The 24,072-nt window shown below is 48.1% G+C and overlaps 2 protein-coding genes across 2 annotated transcripts in view; one reads left to right on the forward strand and one right to left on the reverse strand.

The window, feature by feature from the left end:
• The first annotated feature begins 60 nt into the window (after positions 1–60).
• On the forward strand, positions 61–7,972 carry LOC115616170 (leukotriene C4 synthase-like). Its single transcript, XM_030505133.1, has 5 exons — positions 61–1,585; positions 5,052–5,151; positions 6,064–6,134; positions 6,727–6,808; positions 7,046–7,972. Exons 1-5 carry the CDS (start codon positions 1,528–1,530, stop codon positions 7,191–7,193), a joined length of 459 nt encoding a protein of 152 aa, XP_030360993.1. The 5' UTR covers positions 61–1,527; the 3' UTR covers positions 7,194–7,972.
• The window catches only part of MGAT4B (alpha-1,3-mannosyl-glycoprotein 4-beta-N-acetylglucosaminyltransferase B), a 50,026-nt gene continuing 33,710 nt past the window's right edge, over positions 7,757–24,072 (reverse strand). Inside the window, exons 2-15 of the mRNA XM_030505128.2 lie at positions 23,335–23,514; positions 22,537–22,677; positions 21,571–21,704; positions 18,900–18,946; positions 16,666–16,779; positions 16,185–16,260; positions 15,693–15,807; positions 14,822–14,952; positions 11,874–11,981; positions 10,786–10,979; positions 10,327–10,405; positions 9,828–9,915; positions 8,774–8,886; positions 7,757–8,692 (exon numbers count right to left, since the gene is read on the reverse strand). Coding sequence (XP_030360988.1) covers positions 8,669–8,692; positions 8,774–8,886; positions 9,828–9,915; positions 10,327–10,405; positions 10,786–10,979; positions 11,874–11,981; positions 14,822–14,952; positions 15,693–15,807; positions 16,185–16,260; positions 16,666–16,779; positions 18,900–18,946; positions 21,571–21,704; positions 22,537–22,677; positions 23,335–23,514 — 1,544 coding nt within the window. The 3' untranslated portion in view covers positions 7,757–8,668. The remainder of the gene's footprint in view (positions 8,693–8,773; positions 8,887–9,827; positions 9,916–10,326; positions 10,406–10,785; positions 10,980–11,873; positions 11,982–14,821; positions 14,953–15,692; positions 15,808–16,184; positions 16,261–16,665; positions 16,780–18,899; positions 18,947–21,570; positions 21,705–22,536; positions 22,678–23,334; positions 23,515–24,072) is intronic.

A 24,072-nucleotide genomic window follows, 5' to 3' on the forward strand; every position in this document is an offset into this window, starting at 1 on the left:
AAGAGTCAAAGCTCAGAAACAGATTGATTTATTTATTTATTTCCTGCTTGATGTTAGTGTTTTTCCTGAGGCAAATGTAAACCTGTAATGGAAATGCTTTCTAAAGCCTGGATTGTTTGCTGAAACGGTGTGAGCAGAAGTAGATTCCTGGTGGTATATCCCCTCTGACTTTCATCCCCAGATGAAATCTTGGGTCACCAATAGATTCTGTTAAGGTTAATTGTATTATTTCTATTTCAGTCTGGGTCTGTTAGCAGCTTGGAGGATCTGAAGTCCCATCATAAGAGTGTTTTGCAGAGAAAGGGAGCAGATTTGCTATTTACATGCATGGCTTTTTTTTACAGAAAGTGTACAGTTGTGTATTTGAATTAGGTTTTCAACATGATCATTGAGGTGATGAAGAGCCAAACCAGGAGAACAAACTTGCTGCCTCCCACAGGAGAAACTGAAAGCCTGGTAACTGCTTGTCGGTGTTGTACATGAATTCTGTACTGAGGTTTTGGGAGGAGACTACAGACAGAGAAATGCAGTGGCTCAACCATGTCCTGTGCCCTTTCTTCACCAAAACTAAGAGAAAATGTTAGTTGATAATGACTTCTCCTTTCTTCTCCTTTTTGATTTTAAAAACTTCAAAGTCAGAATAGCTTTACCCATATAAAGTTGCTCCAGAAGACAGGATAACTTTTTGTTGCTTTTTTGTTTGCTTTTGTGGAGTGGGGAGAAATGTTACTCATGGCTAAAATATTGCTGGTTTTCAAATTTTGCATTTTACAGTTATAATTCTAATGTCAGGGTAATGTTTCTGAGAGTCCACATATTTCTACATCCTCTGCTGCCTTCCATTTGGAACTGAGAAGTTTTAGTTTGTGTGTTAGCCAGGAAAAGGTTTGTATGACAGAATTGTAAAAACATCAGAAAACTACAATAAGTGGCCGAGTGCTAGAAAAGAACCATGCTCTTATTTGGTAAACTTAGAGTATTAAGAGGATAAAATATGTGAATGCTCTCTTAAAAATTCAGAATCCAGTAACAGAATTAAGTTACTTCAGCTGGAGTCTAGGAAAACCTTCCATGTGATCAACTCCACTACTTGGAATAAGAGCAGAAGGTCAAGCCATTAATTTGTAAATGCTCATTAATAATTTTTACAACCTCACACATAATTTAGATGCTTTAGAGCTGACAAAAACTAGCAGCAAAAGGGCTGGAAAAAATCTCGTTATCTTTCCATTGCCAGCACCATAGAATTCAGTCACTGTACCAAGTCTGTAAATATAACAGGAAGGATTTCACAGTCTGTGCATGCAGAACTTCTGCTGTGCCGTGGTTCAGCAGAAGGCACTGGTCTGAAATCACCATTTCCTGGCTGCTTTGGGAAGTCGTGTGGCGTGGGGAGAGTTAAGGTGTGGAGGTGGAAACACGTGTTGCTGCAGAGGAACACCAGAGCCCCAGTGGTGTCCTGCAGAGAGGGCTGGGGAGCATCTGCACCCGTCACATCTGCCTGGGGTTTGGGCCACCATCAGCAACATGAGGCATCAGATAGACCTGCTGGCCACCGTCACGGTTTTGGGAGTCTTGGAGCAAGGTAAATGTCTTTTCTATAATACTAGGTAGTATTAAGCTAATTGTATTAAACTTTGTGGAACTTGGTTCCTGTGTTTTGCTGGGAGTCTGTGGAGTAAAAGTTGCTGTTTTCCAACATGGTAAAAAGATGCAAATGTTTGGCTGTTCATGGCAGAAGTGTTGTCAGGGATGCCTGATACTCAATAGGGACTGCAATGATCCACAAACCTCAAAGGCAGCATCCTAGAAGGAAATGAGATTTAAGTTTTACTTCTAAATTTAAACCAATTTCAACAATAGAACGTATTAAAAGTAAAGTATTTTCTGTGATTGAATTTTAGCAGGTAATTTGTAACTTAAGAACAGCTGGAGGTGGCCAAAACAAAGGCAGGTTGATAAATATGTTGATGAAGAGGTCAGTGTACAAACATATATTGGTTGTCCATAGAAAAGTAGTTCTCTGTGACCAATGCTGTTAGGTGTTCATACAGCTCAGCTGCACAGAGCGGATGACAGGATGAGTTGACAGCACGCAGTAATTTAGAAACTAATGCAAAAACCCTTCTGGTCAGAAACGCAGAGACATCTTCAGAGAAACTCTGTAACTTCTTGTAATTTCCAGAGATGGGTTTGGTTTAGACTACTTAGAAAGGAGCATTGTCAAGCTCTGTCCACCTCTTGTGTTTAATCCTAGGTCCTTTGGGCAAAGGCCTCTCCCCCCTGGGCTTCAGGAGGGCCATGGAAGGGGACATTCCCCATGCCTGGGGTGGGGACAGAGCTCCCATCTTACTAAAATCTTCCCATTTCAACAAGTCAAGTTGGTTTGTGGGGTTTTTAATTACTGAATTAATTCGCTGTAGAGCTATCACACCTCTCCTTACAAACGGATGTGAATCTCTGAGCAACCTGAGGTATTTTTAGCCATCAGATGATCCATCTCTTAATATAAGCATTATTTAAAACACAGGCTCCTTGAAGAAGACAGCTTAAGATTTCTGATTTATCAGTAATTTCCTCTCAAACAATTTACAGAGAAATATCTGCAACTAGAAACGGAAGATACTTCTGTTATATGAATTCTGTTTATTACTAAGTGGAGATGGAGGGAGTGCAAAGGGAAGATGTGAAAAGAACTTGAAATTGAGTTATGGAAATGCTGCTAAGCCCTTTCCACTGGGAAACCCTCAGTAGCAAATCCCCACATTGCAGTTTTGTCTCAAATACGTTTGTTTTATGAGAGCTTCAGGTGTTTTTTTACAGGTTGCAGCCTTAGGCATTTAAGTTTCATCCTATGCAAGCCAGACATAGGTGTGAAGCCAGCAGATAAATAGCAAGCATTGGCGCCCTCTTATCTATGTTAAATGGGGTAAAGTAGCCTCGTTTAATGGTCTTTCCATGGGAAGTGAAGGAGCAATTACAAAATGCTGCGTGTTTCCTTTCCCTCTATTAGTATGAACTACGTGTGCCAGTGTCACCTTGAGTCAGAGCTGTGCGGTAGCTTTTCTTGTGTAGTTTGAAATGATGTTCTGTAGGTGAGTGACACATCTGAGGTTCATTCCGAGAAGGCAGAGCACTGAAACATGACGTGTGCTGTACGTACAGATCCTCTTCCATCACATCCTGATGTAGGAGACTTGGCTTGATGGCTGAGCTTAGTACAGTGGTGGTTGATTTTTAGTTTTCCTTTGTATTTTCTGGGAGCTCACACTTTCCACGTTCTTTCAAGTAACTTTTTCCTTTTCTAATTTAGTTATGCTCAGTTTAGCAAAGCTCTGAGCTTAGTGCCCTGTGGTGCATGCCCCTGCCCTGTACTGAACACTGTGCTAGAGAGCAGAACCACAGGTTAGGCAGCTTTTTTTCCCCCTTTTTATGGCTTCAAAGGAAATAAAGCTTATACAGTGTCACCGGCTGCCAGTCCCCACAGAGCTTGTTTGCCAGGTTCATTCAAATGTGACAGGTATCAGCTATAATATGATTTGGCAAGTTTGTGGACATAATCAAATAGACAATGAAGGTCTGGCTGAGGAGCAAAGTGCAGGGAGTGCTCAGCCCGTGTAAGCCGCATGGGAACCTATAGAGGCCTTTAACCTGGAGACATGAATCGTAGAAAACTAGTTTGAAAGGTTCTGCAGAGGAGGTTGAACTCTTCCCTGGAAGTCCACGCTGAGAAGGCTTTAGCAGTGTGGGTTTTTCAACTCCTCGTTCTGATACAGTGATTTGAGGGTGATTCTTCGTCCTTACTGCTTCACCCGAACAGCAGGTTTGGAGGACAGCTAACCATCCCCTAAAGGCTCTTGCTCCTCTTTGGGGTTGTTTTATATTATTTTATTTATATATTTAGCTCTAGGCATAAGAGATTGGTTGCTGGACTTGTCTGGATATTTGCCCCTGTATACAAGCAAGATGTTAAGCATAGAGTTGATGGAGAGATTTGGTCTGATATGTCTCTTGCCATGCTCCTTAGGAGGGGTGCAGATGGCACCAAGCAGGATGATCATTGCCCAGTGCAGTCAGGCTTATGCCACAAGCCAGAGCTATGCATTGATGCAGTAATTTTAGCTCAGTCTATTTCTTGAGCAGTGACTGGGACGAGACCCTGAGAGCGTTAAATAGTTGTATTTGTCTTGTCTTTAATCTTGCAGCATCTGTCCCTACTTTCCCTTCTCTATCCTGCTGTTCTGCTTTTATCTTTGTTAGAATGAGACAGTCCACAAGGCATTCCTTGCAGCCTGGCTCCCTGTTCAGTGCTCTGGAAACGTTGCTTCATTAGGACCTTGCTAATCCAAGTGACTCTTTCAGCAGCACACTGCCACAGCAACCAAAGTGACTGTTTTTATAATGTATTTTCTATAGGAAAAGTCTCATTTTCAACAAAAGCAGCAGTGTAGTAGTGCACCTAAATATGAACACTTGAAACATCAGCAATGGCCTGTGGGAGTATGAACTTTCATCAAATAGTGAAGCAGTCCAAATCTTCATGTTAACAAGTTTTCATTGGTTTGAAGTGACTTTTCAGGTCCCTTACAAAGGTACAAAGGGGTGATGTAACAGACACAGAGTGAGAACCTGGGGCCAGACTTGGCACAGGCTCATAGCTGTCATCGGGAGCATGAATGAAGTGCAAGAAATAATCACACCCTTCCCCATTTCCTTCTATTGCTGTGATTATGAGCATCTCTAATTGACTTAATGGTATCCCAGTGCTCCACAGTTTGGATGCTGCTCTGTGCAAAGCACCAGCCAACACATTGGCTCTGTGGTGCTCTGCCAGCGTAACCAAATCTGAATTTAAAGTATGAGCTTTTATTTCATTTGTATGAAATAAATGGCACATTTATTCCAGGTCATGTGTGACAGCCTGAACTATGAACCTAGGCAGTGCTGGCTCTTTTCTTCTAACCACTTGTTTGATTCCAAGCTAGGTAAAGCTTGGCTAAATACAGTGCTGCTGGACTGTTACCCTTCTGTGTTGTTCTTTCCTTTTACAGCCTATTTCACACTGCAGGTGATCTATGCCCGGCGGCAGCACAAGATCTCCCCTCCCAGGACAATGGGTCACCCTGAATTTGAGCGGATCTTCAGAGCTCAGTAAGACTTTGGCTTCTCTGTGGTGAATCTAGATATGACTTGAGTCAAGTGCCAATGCCAGGAAGGACTGAAGTCACCCTCAAATCACCTTTTCACTTACTACCACTCATACCGGGTATTTTAAATTATGTCTTTTAAATGCTTTGTGTGCAGAGGTCTGAGTGTGATTTGGACACTTTGCTCTGGCTGGAGTGTTTCTGTCCATCCATGATAATCCTCCTTTTGGCATTGCGAGAGACAGACACATTACAAATTAGTGGCTGCATGAAAGAGGTGCATTAATGCATTATAATCATTAAGTTTAATATTAATGTCGCCTCCAAATTAATAACCTAATATTTGCTTGTAAGTTGTTGCTGTTGAACTGCAGCAAAGGGCCTTGCTCGCAGAATCAGCCACGAGGATGTTTTAGTTTTTGACCTTATTTTAAGCCCTTGTCCTGTGAACATAGGGCAGGCCCGTGCTGAGGCTGATTCTTTTTGCTCTGATCCTATGGAGAGAGCAATGCTTGAGCTAAACTGGAAACATTCACAGATGACTTCAGCTTCCAGCAAGCACCAGATTCTCTCTTTCATCTCAGTCATTCTGTTTCATAAGCAATTGAAAGGAATTGGCTGGATCTGGTTTGAAGGGTAGTTCAAGCATAGCACTAAATCCTGAACAAAGCAGCTGCGTGTCCTTGCTGGTGAGTGGGAAACATTTGAGGAGTGACACAGGGAGGAAGGAAGGGAAAGGGAAGGAAAGATGAGAGGAAAGGAAGGACCTGGCTACAGATTGCCTTCTGCTGAGTTTAATCTGGCAGAAGGTTCCCTTTTACAGCATGAGCTCCCTGGATACTGTTAAGGAAGCTCTACCTGTGCGGGTGCTGTATATGAGTATGTGCTTTTAACTCTCATTTCTGGTTGTCATCAGGGTGAATTGCTCGGAGTACTTCCCAATCTTCATCTCACTCCTCTGGGTTGCTGGAATCTTCTTCCATCAAGGTAATGGGGATGGCGGGGGAATCACAACATGCACAAAGCAAGAAATCTAGTTTAAATCCCATTGTGACTCAGGCATGTCCTTTCTGTACCCATGAGTACAGAAAGTCCCTATGCTGTTAGTTTGGGAATGCAAAGTCCTCTTTGCCCAGACAGAGAAGTGCCCAACTCCAGTGCGCACAAAGCTGCTGGTAGCAGCCAAGCCAGTGTCCTGCCCAGAGAAGAGGTTTGGTGGCATTTGCAGCTGCTTCTCTTACATACGATCAGGCAGGAACAGGGTACAATGAGCTGGAGCAGAGCTGCAACATGAAACCCATCATCAGAATGAGAAACCATCACCCAAACAATTAGCCATCCACCATCCATCCTGTAGCAAGCAGGTAGGGTATTGAGCTGCCACCAGAGAGGATGAGAGGAAGGACCATGGGATGGTAGTGTTGCAATCCCAAAACTGTGCAATTTGTGGGGAAGCAGAGAAGTTCGTCCGTCACCCAAAGGAAGGAGGAAAACCCATTTAAACTCCCACAGTGTTTTAAAGCCAAGTCCCTCTGGGGATCCTCAGCCCCATCAGGACTCGGGTCCTGTCTCCCCGCAGGTGTGGCTGCAGCATGCGGGCTGCTGTACCTCTACACACGCTTCAGGTACTTCCAGGGATACGCTGTGGCTGCACAGGAACGGTGAGTACCCAGCTGGGGCTGCAGGTACCCCAAACCCACCAAGGGAGCTTGGTGTGGGATGCAGCCCTGGGGCAGGTTTCCTTACCACAGGTGGGACTGAAGGCAGATTTACATCCTTCTCCTTCGCTCCTGTCCCTATGTGCTTGTGGCCTCTTCCCTGGCTCAGGCGGGTGCTACATGCTTCATGCCCTGGGTCTGTTGGTGGTGTCTGATGGTGTTCTCCCTGTTCCTATGCAGGTTGGGGCCACTGTATGCCAGCGCCTGGGTGCTGTGGCTGCTGCTGGGGCTGGCAGTGGCCGGGCTCCTGGCACACTTCCTGCTGCCCTGCTGCTCCCCGTGGATGGCAGCGCTGGTGCAGCCCCTCCAGCTGCTCGGTGCCTGGTGAGAGGGGCCACGGCTCTCCCAAAACCCCCTCTTCACCCTCGGTGCTTACCTTTGAAGGGAGGTGGATGCTGGCACTGCTCTGCATGTGGAGCTCCACTCTTCAGAGGGAACTGCCCTTCTAGAAAGCAAACGATGCCCAGCTTCTGCTCCTGATGATAAGCTTCAGCGCCAGGTTTCGTAGCACTGTGCTCTCAAACCTCTAATACCTTTGGCTCTGCCTCACAGAGCATGGATTAACCTGCACACTGTCGTCACTCCTCCTTACTGCTGTACTGATTGATGTTGAATGATCACACCATGGATATACAGAAAAATAAATCCCTTTTCTCAGTAGAAATCAGCTAGAAATCACGTAGAAATCACAGGAGAACCAAAGGTGCCTGGGGACTGCGCAGTGCTTTGGGAGTTCAGGTATTGGTGAGTACTAAGGAAGGCTTCATTTTGGGTTTAGGGGCTATAGCTGGCCCGTGGTCCCCACGTATACTTACCAGTCCTGGAGAAGGGTACAGAAGGGCAGAACAAGTGCTTCCCTGCCACAAGTGACTGTCGCTGCCGCACCAAAGCTTTAAATTTAGCTTTTATTACAGTGCACATTATTTTATATATTTATATAGAGATGTACTTGAAAAATCAAATGTATCCAATAATAAAAAATACAGCACATGAAAGTAGTATAATGCATTCCAGTGTATAGCTGAAGAGACAGCGGGATTTACACTAATCCCTACTAGTTTTGAACTGGGCTACTTCTGCTTAGTTGTTCTTTTTTCTCCCACCCCCCACCCCCCCCAATTTCACACCAATCAGTAACTGAAACAGTTATTTTAAAAACCATGGTTTCTGCACTCAATCTCAAGGCATGAAGACACTGGAGACTTCACTGTGAGTGAAGGGGCTGTGTTCAATGCTGGCAGGCACAGTGTGGCGTATTTCATAGTTCTTTTTGTTTTCCCTGCCATACTTGTAGCTCCAACCCCTTTGGATTCATTCCTCCTCTGCTGAAGGAGGGTCAAGTCTTCACCCCCACTTAATCCTCAGCTGTGGCCAGGACTGTTCAAGGCAGACCTCGGTCCCTGCCTGTCTCCATCCCAGCGCACCCATAGGGTCAGCTGGTGGGACTCAACGTGCCCAAGTGCCCCAAGTACAGCCAGAGGTGGCCCTGTCCTGGGCTGAAGGTGCTCTTTGTTCCCACGCTTATCAAAGCTCATCCTGACCCCAAACCCCTGTGTCCGTGTGGCCTGAGCTCAGCAGCTGCACCCACAAGGGGCATTGCCCTCTGCTCGGGATACCGGGGTTTGCCTGGTTCTGCTCCTCTTCTGGAGCACAGGATGTCCTGGCCCCACAGCTCGGGCCGAGGATGGCGGTGCCGGTTGCCGCTGCCCTTGCACCCAGGCGAGGCGCCGCGGGAGGAGGGAGCGGGAGGGGAGGGAGCAGGACGGGATCCACGTGTGTCCATCCACCCTTCCGCACGCTGGGTCACTCTGCTTTCTTGATGAAAATCTGCACACAGAGAGGGCCGGGATCAGAGGGGAGCAGGGCAGGAGCCTCGGGACATCCCGCTGGTGATGGAGCCCAGCTTACCTCGCTCAAGATGATCCACACCGGGGAGTCGGTCTGGATGGACAGCCTGATGGCCTCCAGCGGCCCGAAGGATGGGTCCACCTCACCCTCTGCAACACCCTTGGAGAAGGAGCCTGGTGGGGAGAGCACAGGGGTGACACAGGGACAGTCTCCTGGCACCCAGCCCCCCCATCCAAGGGGACCGCAAACAGCCAGGGCAGCCCTCTGCCTGCAGCTTCCCAACACGAGATGGGCTGAAAACCATCAGTGTGGATTGGATGTCAATACAGTGCAAAATGCTATGCTTAGGGGAACAAAATATCAGCTAAACAAAGCAAAATGGGGAGTACTTGGCTACATATCACTGCTGTGCAGAAACGGGGCAGAGTGGGACAGCACTGGCCTGTAAAAGACAAATGTTAGTTCAGGATCCCTGCCATGGAGACAAAAATGTCCCATTTTTGGTTGTGATTTTATTATTTTTGTTTTAAATGTAACTGGAAGAAACCAGACAGCACTGCAGAGGAATGCTAAAATGGCAAAAAGCTACATGTGCCAGGGACTTTAATTTATTAAAAATAAAAAGTCTTAGCAAGAACAAGTCAGCTTTACCATGCACCAGCATTTCCCCATAGGCTGCAATGACTTGTTCTTGTCCAAGGGCAGAGCAAGCACTAAAACAAGCTCAGGTAGCAGGAGACAAAGTCCAAGCTTCCAGTGGTGTGAGTACTGAGACAGGCAGTGGAAGGAAGGTGTGAAATTGCCTGCAGTGGATGTTTTTAACACAAGATTAGGCAAATGGATAATCTGAGTAATATGGTCCCAGGTCTGAGCAGAGACAGGAAGAAACATAGGCCTGAAAACTACCTGAAGAGGACACCTAGTCCAAGAGGGAAGGGAAGGCAGTGGAGGAGAGGAGATGACAATTAAATCCTGTTCCAACCTGGCTCCTGATGAGCAGAAATCACTCTTTGCCAAGTGAACAGCACTAAGGGTCTTGATTCCCGTGAAGGTGAGGCTATGGGCTGTGTTACCAAACCCAGTGGGCAGTTGACCACCCCGCACCCTGCTGTACCTATCTGGATGTAGCCATCCGGCATCCTGCGGTATTTGAACACTGCACCTCTTCCCTCCTGCAAGGCTTCTTTATCCGACTGCAGGCTCTGTGGGAAGGAGAGGAGCGTTGTGCAAGGCCAGTAGCAAGAGCCGTTCAAAAGCTCCAAGCAACAGCAGCAATCCCAGAGCTGCCCTTGCCAGCACCTTGTCCCATTGCCTGGCACACGGAGCCTCATGCTGCTGCTTCCACTGCACCATCCTGGCTCCATCTCCTCCTCTGCAGCCTTCCCACCCATCCGGCATCCCCTCTGCAGGCAGGGATGGCTCCCATAGTGACTGCGCAGCACAGCATCCCTGCTCCCAAGGTGGTACCACACCAGGCATGATCCCCAGGCAGCACCTCTCAAAGGCTCTCGCGTCTTGTAAAGATTTTCCTGATGGCTTTGAGCAGTTCCCTTCTCTCAAACCTCTTGTGCTTCCCACTCCACCCCCAGCTCAATCCTCAATAAAACACTTACGTCAAACGGCAAAACCTCCACAGTCGTATTGAGGAGCTTGTCTTCTGGGTGCTCGATGTTCCCGCTGCGGAAGAAGAACCTGTGACAGAGACCAAAGCCATGGAAACCCACACTGAGCGAGGGGTGACACGATGGCTTTCACCCCAACTGAATCACCAAACAGCTCAACCCATCAGGCACCTTCCCAAAAAGCCCATGAGCACATGGTTTGGAAGGAGACCTTCCGCACCAGATTAGATACATCATGGATTGCTCATAAGGGCTTGAAATGAAAGGGCTCCAGCAGATGCGGCCCCACCAAAAAAGGGTCGAGTTATCATCCCCCTGGAAAAGCACCACTCCCTCCGGGGCAGACAAGCAGGAGACAGACAAGACATTTAACACGAATTAAAAGAGCAAAAGGAAAGCGTCTCTGCATGCTCCAGGCTGTCCCCCCACTGACCCTCCCAAAGCACTGGCCTTTCGATGCGGAGGGGTTTGAAGAATCTGAATCTGATGAAGTCTCCGGCAGTGGGAGTGAAGGCCCAGAAGAAGTCCTCCCGCAGGTAAGCCTTCTCCAAGGTGAAGTGCTGGTAGGTTTTCAGGCTGGTGCTGACCTCCGCGGGAGGGTTCACGTGCTCTTTCCGCAGAGCCTGCTTGCCGAAGTCCTTGTCCTTGGTGGGCACAAAGCAAAAAGCAGAAAAGGATCATGAGCTGCTCTCCTCCATGAGGAACGCAGGTTCCAGCAACAACGCACTGCACATTAAAAGCTCTCTATTTGCACAGCACAAAAGGATGAGGGATGGAAGCGATCTGGGAAAGGCACCAGACAGGCAATGCGTGGCTGGATCCCAGGACACAACGTCAGGAGAGGCAGCACAGAGAAGTACCACTGCTCTGCACTCTGATCCAGCACCAAGGAGCCCTTCATTGTCCAAGCATCCCTGCTCGAGGAGCACTGCAAACAGTCCTTACACCTGAAGAGAAGGTGGCTGGGAGGTTGACAACAGCATAAAATGACTGGATTACACAGCGTGATGGGCACTGATACAAACTGGATTACACCAATCATTTAGCTGGGGATCAGACAGAGAACTGAGCACAGCCCACAGATGTGTCTATGGGTCCTGCACATACAGCTGTGGGAAGCTTGATTTTGTTGATATTTAAATACACAAACAATTTGAGCTCTAGTTCACCTATCAGCAAACCCCAGGAACAAGGAGCTGGGTGGAAAGGAAGTCAGACCGACCAAGGAGTTTTCCAAGGTTTTCCAGTAGATGCTTTGAAATTGATTGCTTGGACCACAGTTTGGCAGTCAGGATGGGCAGCCAGGACTTAAAAGCTTGCAGTGACTCTTAGTACGTCACTGCCATTCTGAGAAGGAGCCACATGAGCTCACTGTAATTCAGAATAAAATACAACCACTGCACAGAAATCCAGCTGCCACCATCCTGCCAGCTGCTGTCACTGATATCCCCACCCCAAAAGCAGCCAGTTCCTGGATGCCTGCAGGCCAGGCCTGGCACAAAGGCCACCTGCAGCTTGGACAGGCTGCTGGTACCCACCTTCAGCTTCTGTATCTTCCCGGCCAAGGAGGAGTGGGTTCCCACATGCTGGAAGAGCGAGGGCTTGAAGCGGATCCTCAGGTTTGCCTTCTGCCTGTCACAGTGTTTCTGAAACAAGACAATCCCTCAGAGCTCCAAACTCAAACGTCTGCAGTCAACTGTGCAGAAGAATGGACAAGGAGGAGTGATAAACATCCCTGCCTCCCCATCTCTGTACCCCTCTGTGCTGGTGTGGCTTTCATTTGATAAGAGGGCTTTTAACCATACTCTGGAGGAACCTGACTGTGACTCTTGGCCACTCACTCGCCAGGCAGCTGGAGTGTCCCGGTTTAAGTGCCAGATTTCTCCTTGCCAAGCATAGCTTAGCAAAGCTGAGCAAATCTCTGTGCTGTCAGCTAGGGACAGCCAGAGAATTTAGTTTCTTTTGTCCTTGGCTCATTGGGAAAGCCTTATTCCTACAACTCGGAGCTCAGGATCACCAGTGTCTGAAGTACATTAAGTCCAGGGATATTCAGAGCCTAAGCGAACAGGCAGCAGGCGTGGGCTCTTTCCAGACGGACAGTTTTCAGCTTGTTGGCAGGTGCTGTTAAGCAGATGTCTGGCACGTGCCATTGTCAAAGCTTGTTTGACTGTTTCACACTCGTCTCACCATGTAAATAAACTTGGGAGATGCAACTCTGATCCAACAGTGATTTTCCATGGGGTGGAGGGAGAGTAATGGAATGGGAAAAAAAGGACAAAAGGGAAAACCCCCTGAGAACACGGAGACAAGAAGTCACGTTTAAAAATAGTTGACTTCTCTCAGTTTAGGGGAGCAGGTTCTGGCTTTTGCTTTTTCCATGAGAAGAAATGCATGCACACCCCTGCCACCATCTGCTCCTACAGCCTACAGAGAAACCCTGGCACCAGGCAGGGCACAGCAGGGAATGCCAGCCACAATGAGCCCCCATGACGTGCTGCCTGCATGGGCAGCACCGGGAGCTGGGAAATTCCAGGCATGACCCGTGTGAGCTGCAGAGGAGATAATCCCCTGATCCAGCTCATGTTACATTAAAAAAATTAAAACTAGCCATGCTAATGACTATGGCTACTCATTGCCAGCAATCCTAGATGCAACCCATCAGGTCTGATCTCACTCTGGATGGGGAGAGGAAGAGGAAGGGGAACAGAGGGAGCTACAGCATCGCTTGATTTCTTTCTCCCTTTTCCCCTTGTGCTAAAGAAGCACTTGCTGAAAGCAGTGTTGTATCAGTTGAGCCAGGAGGGGGAATGGCTCTGTTGGTGGTAAGAAGGTCATCCTTTCACATAGCTCTAGCCCAGGTAAATCTAAAATTAGTTAAAAAAGAAAAAGCAGAATATATCCAGAGCAGGCAAAGCACTTACCAGAAGCTCAGGTCAAACAGAATTTCAGTCAAAAAAGACAAATCCTCCCCGCTACCAATTTGATTCTGCACAGTGGGATTTACACAGGAAAGTCATGTTTGAAAGGGCGCTGTGCAGAGTTAATCATGCAAACAGTGAGGGAAAGAAGCCAGAAATCCACACGGAAAGTAGGTTAATTTTTAAAAAGGCAACACATTTAAGAGGTTTGCAATTTCCCCTGGGAAAACCTGGGCTCCGCCAGGTAGGAGAAGATGAGCGAAGATGAGCTAAGGAGAAGACAATCCTGCGCAGCAGGATCTGCATTTAATCTATGCTCAAGCTGAGGATTTTGAAGGCAGGGAGACACAGACAGCGGCATCATTCCCAGCTCCATCCCAGCATCCCACCACCCTGCCTTCGCCCATGGCTGTGAGGACCCTGGGGCTGCCAGACAGGTCTGGGGGTTGCTCTGTCACACTTGAACACATGGTTTGAACTCCCAGGAGGACACAACACACATCAACTGAGACTGGTCTTGCTGCACATGAGGGACTGGAGGTGATGACATGGCCTTAACCAGGGACCAGAGCAAATTAAACCACATCTTTACCTCAGTTCTGCAGAGCCCTGAGCCCTGCCCCCAAAACACACAAATACAGTATTTATCCCCAGAGTGACCATTTGCTCTGGCATTTGCCACCACAAAGTAGTTGTGACCATGAGCTCTGTCCTAAGCAACTGGCTTCAACTGCACGGGGACTCCACTGCTCATTCTCTGCCGGGGGAGGAGGGAGAACAAGCATATGAGTAAATACAATATGTTCATAAAGGAGATAGGAGAGTATCTGGTGATGAGCTCATCTCACATTTGCTGTCACACACGTTCCTCCTCTGCAATTCCCACTCATTTTAGTCCCTCACTGCTGCTCCGATGGGAGTTCAAGCACAACCTCCGCAGGGCACGGGGGCTTCTGTGCTGCTGCCTGCAAGGCTTTGTGCAGACACGGCTCCTCAATCGAGACAGCAGCATGGAAATGGAGCCCATTTCACCTCTCTGCACCCTCCTAGAAACCCTGACAAGAGCTTTGCATGCTCTGGTTTCATTCTGGGACACTATGCACGGTGGGCTTGCGCTTGGGTCATCTGGGGTGAGCTGTCTGGACAGCCTGCATGTGTGCTGAGGTGGGTATGGCACACGAGTCCAGAGCCAGAGGGTTATTCTGGGGTTGTAGTCAGCGAGCAGGGAACAGCTTCAGGGAGAGAAGCACACCGGAATGAAAAACAGCACAGAAGAATGGGGAATGGCTACTCTCCTCGAGGACTGGAGCAGGAATACCCTGTTAGTGCTCAGATGCAGAAATAATGCCTTTGCTGGCAGCTGCAGACTACAAAAGCCTGAACTCCCAGGTTTTCGCTTACACAATCTGCAAGGACGCCCTCCAGCATGCTCCCCAGGGATGGCATGGTTCAGTGCAAACTCAGTGAGCACCAGAGCTCACAGGAAAGATCCTCTGGACACACAGACCAAGGGTATATTTGCCCACATGCAACAGAAGGTTTCCCTTCAACAGAGGTTGTTTACTTACTGCGTCTTTCTCAGGGTTGCAGACTTTCACCCAAAGGATGTGATCCAGCAGCCAGTCAATGGGTTTGTCCTTATAGAACATCAGGATGAACTCCACGATCAAGCTCAGATCCAGAGACTTGAACATTTTTCCTACAAATTAATTAAAAAGAGAGCAGTTATGGTATAAAATGGTCAAGAATCAGAGCTGGGAAGAAAAAAAACTTGGGAGACTGGGTTGTGGAGGCTGGATGTGCCCATCTCACTACGTAAAGGAAATAGCATGCAGCTCTGGTTTATGTACCAGTACTGCTGGCATTGCTAATACAGTTCTGGATTTAATACTCATTGCAGAATTAAAAAGCATTAGTCTCACAGGTCATAATAGTATCAAAAGGCCTAAAACTCTCCTATTCAGTAGTGAGAAATGAGGGTGAAAAAGGTTCAGCCAGCTGCCGGACAGGCCATTTCCTGCCCCGAAAACTACAAGTTTTAAGCCAGTCAAACCAGTATCCAAAATAACAGATCAAGCTGCTACTGCAACCATGTACTGCTGTTCCCAAAATAGTTCTGTGCTGATGTAAACTTCCTTTTGCACACTCTTAGGCAACTCCAGATCACATCCCAGCCTAAAAGCTACTGGTCACATCTAAGCAGTTCGACTGTCGGCTGGGCCAATGATCAGGTTTATGTTTATTAAAAGTGAGTATCAGCAGTACCTGCTGTGTGCAAACACAAGGGTCATCGCACAAATAGGGAGGGATCAAGTCCAAGTATTTTACTACCTCTCTTGTGGGACAACTCTTTGGACCAAGAGCATAAGTGCTTCCAAGAACCAGCAGTCATGTGTGCCCGTGCCTGATGGGACTGGGGTGAGCAGGGGAGAACGTTACCAATAAACCCCAGCTGAGAAAACTCCAGGATCATCCACTCCTCGGAGGGCTGCTGCAAGGCAAAGTTCTTCATCGTGCTGAGATAGTTTGGTTTGGCCACAATATCATCCTCCAGCTGCAAGAGGAAAGGACACTCAGTGCTAATGATACATCCAGGTTCCAGTAAGAGCCTCTCCATGCAGAGCAATCACGCCGTAGACCAGAGAAAAGCTTTGGCACAGACCTAGTTTATTTCAGAAGATGCTCCAAGCAGATTTTTGTCACCCAATCTAACAAATAAATGAATCAAGGATTCCTGCCCTCCCTCAGTGGGAAGTCTCCAAGTTTCAAGGATCTTAGAAATCCAGCTTTTGAGTCTATGTGGTTACAACCTGCTCCCACTCTGCTGCATCACACAACTGGACATGCTCTCTGCCCTCTCTCAGCTGGGTATGAGCCACACTGAACTCACAGGTACACCCACCTCCCCTCCATCCCCAGCACCAAGCTCACCTGCACATAATATATGCCTTTGGACTGGGCATACATCATTAAAAAGCAGTAGTCAAGGTTCTGCTTTGTCCTCCACCTGCAAGAGACAAACACGGTGGGAGCACCGATCTCTTCTGGAATACCGGGCTGCTTGGGGGAGTCAGCCGAGGCCGGGTTTAAGCTGGGAAGGTGACACAGCTCTTGGAGCAGGGAATGGCATACGGCCTCTCCCTTTTGGTCTCAAACTGGTCAGCTAAGAGTTACTTCCAAGTAACTAAGGGACTTCCAAAATGACCATCATCTGGGTTAAAATAACCACAGCACAAGGCAAGTCCTGCAAACCTGGTGCCAGTTCATACCCCCCCACACCACATCCTTGGATAGAGCAAGTTTAGGGTCTTGCCTGGCCCTGCAGAAGAGGTTTCCCTGCTGGAGTCAGCGGGAGAGATGCTGCAGTTACTTAATTCAGGGTTTGCTTGTTTTTAAGCTCACTGATTCTTACCTGACTCTTTCCTTGGGGTCCCCAAAGGATTCCCGCAGGTGGGAGAAATCAGGATAGAAATGCGGAGATGGGGAAATTACCTCCAGGAGACCTGAGTGTATTTCCTTTGGGAATCTGAGGGAGAAAAGCAGCAGTAAACAAACACCATGTCTGACACATCATTTCATAGACCAAATCACTGGGTAAACACCGAGCTGCAGAACCAAACAAAAAACACAGCTTCTAAGAAAAAAATCTCCCCAGCAGCTAGAGCACTTGCAGGCCTCATCAAAGGACATCAGCAGGGACTGCCATGGAGTTGTAAAGCTGCTCTCTCCTTCCCACGGTGCCCAGTAGCCCCATGTTTGCATGGTCCCCCCCAGCATCCCTCCTCCCTCCTGCATGCACACAGAGGTCAGCTTTAAGACCAGCCAAGAGGACCATGAACTCTCTATATGATTAAACGGACCCACAGACTGGTGCACCAAAGAAAAGACTTGCCGGCATTCCTGACATTTAGAGACTTTTCCAAATGCATCAGTCATTAAAAGCCATTTTGCAGAGACTGTTATGCATTTCTGATAAGTTACTTAAACCACTGCTGTGCTGTAGTTAGGACAACCAGCAGGAATTCTACCTGGTTCCCTTATGCTGAGGGATAAGGGAACCAGCATCTCTTTTCCCTATAATGTGGTTGAGAACCCTTTAAAGAGTCAAACTCACACAGGAAAAAAACTGTCACCCATCTGAAAAATGGGTACCTACAAGAGCCTGGCAAGCAACAGCCAGAGATTACTGTGACTGTGAGAGATAAGCAGGAAAACCAGTTATTTTTACACTGCGTTTTTGAGAACATTTGGTGCAAGGCTGATTTCCTTTGTTTGCGCAGAGCCTGGAGGACGGGAGATGGGGCAGAGGGAGACAAAGCAGTGAGATTGCCAAAAACTTCTCACTTATTTTTCCCTTCTTTATTCCCTCTTTGGGACTGGCAAGATTTTCAGCTGACATTATCAAATCTCCCCTTCCTCAGGCAGCAGTGAAACAGATGCTTCTCACTCAGCTGATAAAACCTGTACTGAAGCAGCCGCTGCTTTCTCCCTTCTGTGATCCAAGCCCAGCCTGCCCTGGCCCCACACCACCTCAATTCAATTTCGAAGAGAAATCATTTCAGTGAAAGAGGGAGGGGCAGGAGGTGCTGGAGAGGGGGATGGCAAGAAATCAAATCATTAAGTCAATTAAAGTTTCAGGCCTTCTACACAGAGGCGCTCCCTGCAGCAGCGCCCAGTAATTTCATCAGGATCCATCGGACAATCAGTCCATTATCCCCCGATAAGTGCGTCCTCCTGCCAGTAAGCAGAAGGAGGGGAGCTCTGCCAGCTCCTGCACAGCAAGATGGAGGGCTCTGTTTCAGCTCTTCTGCAAGTGCCCGGGAACACAACCCTCCCCATGCACACCCCAGCCCCTCTCCCATCATCGGCTTGGGATACAGGGTGCCAGGAGGATGTGCTGCCTTTTTGCATCTCCTCCTTACAGTGGCTGCAGTCCTTTAGAAACATGCAGTCACAGGAGCTGGATGGGAGTCACAGCCTCTTCTCTCACCACCTTTTTCTTTTGCCTCCGAGCTCTGACGTTGTTAACGCCTGGACCAGCTCACGGTTAAAAATCCATCACTGGCTTTTGCTTAAACAGCCACAGACGAAGCTGCAAAAGCCACTAAGACTCCAGGACATAAATAGCAGCTAGTGTGAGAGACTAATGTAACTAGCGCCTAGAACAAGGGAAAAACAAACAGGCTGGAGCAGGAAGAAAAATGGATCATGGATTTTAAAGCAAAAGAAGGCAGGAGCATTCGGGCGTGCTTACCACATTGCCCAGTTGCTCTGACTCTGCAGGGCAGGTAGAGGGCTGTACTAGACACAGAAACAATTGCCAGGATTGCTGGAAATCTAAATAATCCATCCTCTCACAACACCACAGGACAGAAAGAGCAAAATGAAACAGCATTACTGTGTGTTACATACTGCAAGCACAAAGCAGCCTACTAGAAGCTACACACGGGAGGCATTTTAGAACAAGCATAAAGTGGAAGCAGCAATAGCAAAAACAGAGCAGAGTTTAAGAACAGAAGAAAAAAAAAACAACCAAAAAACAACCAAAAGGGAAGCAGCAAAGTGTGTATTTTCTCCTTAATGAAGCAGTTCCCTGGCCTCACTACAGGCACACCCGTACTACTGTAGTTATTTGGAACTGCTTACAAGTTTTTGATGTTTTCTGCTACTCCGGCTGTGTACTGCGGATCCGTCTGAAAACAGAAGATAAGCAGTGTTAGACCCTTCAGCCTCGGCCTGTGCTCCTCGTGGCTCAGAAATCCCCTTCGACACACTCCAGGGTACTGCCAGGACCTCTGTACCATCTTCATTCATCTTCATGTCTCCTTTCATCCCATTTAACCGCTCTCCCCATGCTGATGGACTTTTAGGAGCCCTCCTTTATGGCCAGTGTTAACCAAAGGCATGACACACCAAAATCGACCCCAAACGTCTCAAGACCCTGCACATCTTCCCCATGTGCTCTCTCCTGGCACTTCTGCCCCTGCCAGCACCAAGCGATTGCACAAAGTGTTAACTTCTGGGCTGTTTAATTTCTCTATAGACACTGGCTTTCATCCAAGCAAATACTCTTGGCAGAAAAGACTCCCCGCCCCTTTTGTGAAAAAGAGGGGTCTATTTCTACGCATGCATTTTTCATTTCAGGTTCATTTTGATGCTTTTCGTCCTAGAAGAACAGTTTGTTCCCACAATCAACCTGGCAACCCGTAACAGTCGGGAGGCAAAGGTCATCAGTGCTGCACACGCCTATCTGCAGGCGAGATTAAGCGCAAACACAGGGACAGGCACCGGACAGAAACCATCTACACAGTGACCAGGAAAACAAAATCCAAGAACAAAGGGCAGGAGCCTCAGAAGCAAAAACTGTTCCTGCTTCCTGGTGGTGGCATTGTTTTGGGCGGTCATATGGATCATGGGACCTCGTGTCTTGGGTGGATCTGCAGACGCAGCACCGCAGAAGCCGGGATCAGCTGCTGCTGCTTGGCGCCAGGCAGAGGTGAGAAGTGAGATGCTGGGGATGTATGTGTCAGGCTGAGGACAGGGTTTCCACACTGGAATGGTGACAAGGGAGGATTTTCTCAAGAGGAAAAAGGTCCCTTTCTCAAACAGGCTCCCAGTGCTGGACTGATTTCTTACCCGAGTGCTGCCAAGAAAACAGCAACGGGAAAAACAAAGACAGGAAAGATGCTCCTGGCTTTGGGAACAAATACACAGCTCTGCTCTGAGCACCCGGCTGTCGCTGCAATGGTCATCATGTATTGGTGACAGCCAAGCTGTTCAGCTCACTCCGGGGCTCCCCTCCATGAGCCAAGGAGCCCCAGCTTTCCTAGGCAGCCCAGCTACTGTGGATGAGACCCACAGTGGTTAGAAGTGGGTCGGAAATGAGAAGTCCCCATCCCAAAAAGGACATTCAGTTGCTCCACTTATTGTCCTGAGTCTCCAAATTACCCAGTGTCCACTCCAGGTTTATACCACCCTTTCCACTATTTACTCTTTATCCCGTGCCTGAGTAACTCTATAAGCAATGTCAAGTGCAAGTGCGTCAAGAAACACTTTGGGAAGAGGCAGAGTGGGCACAGTGGCAGTTGGCACTTGGAAAGAGGATGTTGTGTAGCTACAAAAGCAAGCTTGGCAAGAGAGGACAGCGATGGTGGTGGTGATCTGCAACATCTACCATCACTGTCACTGGGATATGGCACATGTGCTCCTGCACTTCACAGTATCAGAATTAATGTATTCATTGTTTGCTTTCCTGATCACAGGTACACAGGGAAAGTCAAGAGCTGCCATCACAGTGTGCACCTTATTTGCAAGTTAACTACAAAAAACACTGCTGCAGTCCAAAACAGGACATGGTTTTGGTCAAGTTGCTTAAAACATCTCTTGCTTTAACTCACCTGCTGTGAAAACAGCCATCAAACCTGTCCTGGGTCAAAGGGAAATGATGGCCAGGACTCAACCTTGTCCCGGGCACTTTGGGTTGCACCCATCTGTGCACACCTTCTCCTTGTACAAAATACCAGCCAAAGACCTGAAGGCAAATGCTACTCAAAACGTCACATTATGGGTAAACAGGCAGGAAACCCAGACATTTATCTCTTTTCCACTCCCCGTAACATGCTGATAAACTGAGGTTTATCCTTCTCACCGGATTTCTGGAAATTCAGACAAATGCACTTCAGGCTCAAGAAAATAATCCTGAGGGGAAAGCCATGGAGAAAAATAACCATCTAAACCCATACATAAAAGCAGCTCTTGTGGATTAATGTATGAAGGCTTTTTAGCCCTTGGATCCAGCAACTGATTCTGGCTCCGATACCAGTACAAAGAGGCATATTAATCACAGCCCCAAATTAGCAGACTCTTGGGTCTGCTGATTGGTTCTGAAAGGGTGTTAGTGCTGTCTCACAAGTATGCAGAGAAACAAAACTGCTTCAGGAGCAGGTCTGAGATCTCCCCTAGACGTGGCCATGGGGATGCTCCAGCACATTTTGGGAACAACCACTTAAGCACCCTACAAGAACCATCCAATTTAGATGGAAAAGATAAATGGATGTGCTGCACTGGTAGCTACTAATGCAACATGTTTGCCTGCTCACATCCTGACCCTCTTGTGGTCCAACCACTGTTTCATTTTGGGCAGGATGCACCTAATACTGCTGGTCAGACAGCAGCCCAAGGTTGGGCTTATCTGCCCCAACAAGCAGCAGAGCTGACCTGCAGGTGGGCAGCCATCCTGTTTGGCACTGAATTTGGCAGACAGTGGAATGGGACGGGGGCCAGGGAAATGGGATAAACAGGCAAAGCTCTGTCTTACCTCAGCAATGAGGACGACGATGACGGAGTCCTCCTTCTCCTGCTGAGTGAGCTCCGAGATGAGGGAGTTGAGGGTGTCGGTGAGGTAGGAATGCACCTCCCGCTTCACACTAGGGATTCCCATCACGACGGACACTGCCCAGGGCCACGGAGAGATTTTAGAGAGGGGGTGTGCTGGGACAAGACTCTTTGCTCTGTTCCCATGACCGCCTCATGGTTCACCTGCTCGGTGCCACGCTCCATCATTAAACACCAGCAGTGATGAGCAGGCTGGCAGGTTCCTGGGCTACGTAGGGTTCCCATACTCCTGTCCCCCAGCTCAATACCAACCAGCAGCACCCCAGTGTGCCAGGCTGGCAGGGCACCCATGGCAGTCAGATAGACTCCTTTTCTCCCTGAAGTCTGGTGTCTAAGGAAACAACCCAAACCCTCCCTCTCCTAGGGGCCTTTTCAGGCTGTGAATGGTAGCTTCAAGATCACTTTTGTTCTCCAAATCCCTTCCATGGCCAGAAGCACTTCAGTTTAGAAGGGGCAAGTCAGTTCTTTGGCTTTGGGATTTGGGAGCACGGGGGAATCGTCTAGTAACCAAAGTCCTATTTCAGATGGGATTTGTCGCCTATGACGACTTGAAAGTCTGCATGAAACGCCCTGCAAAGTATGCTTTCATCTGACCACCTTCCAGGCAAAGCCTAGAGCACCCTGGAGATGGAAAGCAGCAAAAAATATCTGGCAGAAGCATCAAGAACATTTCGGGGCCAGTCAAGAGCATAGACAGCAGTTCCCCATAGACTTGCAGAGGTGACATGGCTTACCCACCCCACATGTCACCAAGGAAGCTTGCATGATGCATGCAGCCGTTCCTCCAGCCCTGCTCATGTCCATACACCACAGCCAGGCCCGGAGGAAAGGAGAGGGACAGGCACCAAGGTGAGGAAGAGCACCAGAAGCAGCACTAATTCCCATTTACCTCCAGTGCGCCCCTGTCCCACATGCACGGCTGGCTGCAGACTGTTCTCCTTTGACAGCAAATGTGGCAAATGATGGAAGATGGTGGGAAGGTGCAGCACATTCTTGTTGGTGATATTCCACAGTTTTAACTTGGTTTCGTCTTAAAAAGGAAAAGGGAATCAATTGCAAGGCACGGTAGGTAGGAAGAGACTGCAAGGCAAAAAGCCTTTTTAGAGCAGCCTGGCCACCCGAGACTACCGCTGGGTTATAAAAAATCGGGCCAACCTTTAACATGCCACCACAAACCCAATTAAAGTTCAGCAGAAGCCATGAGGGCCTTAAAGAAGTCCCAAAATATTTGGGATGTAGGGGGGAGAATGAAGATAAAGTGAAGGTCAAATCGGATCTCTCTGTAGAGATCCAATTTTCTTCAACTGTGCAACTTAAAGAAAAAAGAACGAATAAATGGGTAAGGGGTGCTCAGCCAGCCTAACTCCTTCCTCCCCGCTCTGTTTGGATACCCATTTTCCATATGGATTCAGTACAGCCATAGGAAAAGGCATGTATGACTTGCAAGGAAAAAAAAGCCTGTAAGCAAGCAAACGGGCAAATCTCAGTGTTTAATGATGCCTGTGCACCTCTAATTAAACAGGAGTTTAAGGTTCCCAAGTCCCTCTGAACTCCACAATTTGCTGGTGCTGGGAGAGAGAAGAGCACGTCCTGTCCGCAGCCCAGCACACGCGCACACACCTCTCTACCTCCTCATTAGCAACAGCTTCCACACAGCCCGAGATCCTCAACGTCTCTGTTTATTCACCAGATAAGCTGCTCCAGGTCCGGTTTATATCCCGCAGGGCCTGCTTCTCCGAGATCGCTCTCTTGATCTCCTCCAGGACCAGGTTGAGCTCCTTTGAGCGCTTCAGGCTCTCCTGCTCAGCTGCGTGCAGCCGGTCCCGGAGAGCAAGAAACTCCCGCTGGTAGATGTCCACAATGTCACCTGCGGATGGAAAAGAGAGAGAAACTTTCTCCTCTGTGCTCCAAAGGTTTTCAAGCCATAAAAGCAATGCTCATCACTCGTACCTCCCCTACCTCCACAATCCATGTGGATTTAGGGACCTGTGGTCCAGCACGCTGGTTGGTGAGAGGGTTGCAGAGAGGGCAGTTTAAGTCATAGAACTACAATTAAAAAGCTATTCCTGCTTTTCTCTTTAAAGTTTGGTTTCCAGGCCATACAGAAATGCAATTTGGTTCTCTGTGATCGAAGCACATGGCAAAGAATAAGTTGCATGGTAGTTACTCCTTCACTATAAACTCAGAAAGGGGAATCAGCTGCTGGCATTGATTTTACAAGCAATATTCTGCATCTCTCTGTACCTCCAGAAGTTTGGGGGTGTGAGATGGTGACTGCTGGAGTGAGCAGCAGGGAATCAGAGCCAAGAGAAAAAGAACTGAAAGCACTGGTGGTGATGGCCTGTTAAAGCCATGACAAACCCAAGGAACATCAGTATTTTTAATGGCCTTGCTCCTTGCTTTGGATTCCTTATGGCACACAAAG

Source organism: Strigops habroptila, chromosome 12 (genome assembly GCF_004027225.2).
Source record: "Strigops habroptila isolate Jane chromosome 12, bStrHab1.2.pri, whole genome shotgun sequence".
Classification (NCBI taxonomy): Eukaryota; Metazoa; Chordata; class Aves; order Psittaciformes; family Psittacidae; genus Strigops; species Strigops habroptila.

Bases quoted from the DNA above. Each gene is read 5' to 3' on its own strand.
- LOC115616170 (XM_030505133.1), top strand. From the start codon at position 1,528: ATGAGGCATCAGATAGACCTGCTGGCCACCGTCACGGTTTTGGGAGTC. The intron at 5,152-6,063 runs GTAAGACTTTGG...GGTTGTCATCAG, and splicing joins GAGCGGATCTTCAGAGCTCA to GGTGAATTGCTCGGAGTACT. The intron at 6,809-7,045 runs GTGAGTACCCAG...GTTCCTATGCAG, and splicing joins GCTGTGGCTGCACAGGAACG to GTTGGGGCCACTGTATGCCA.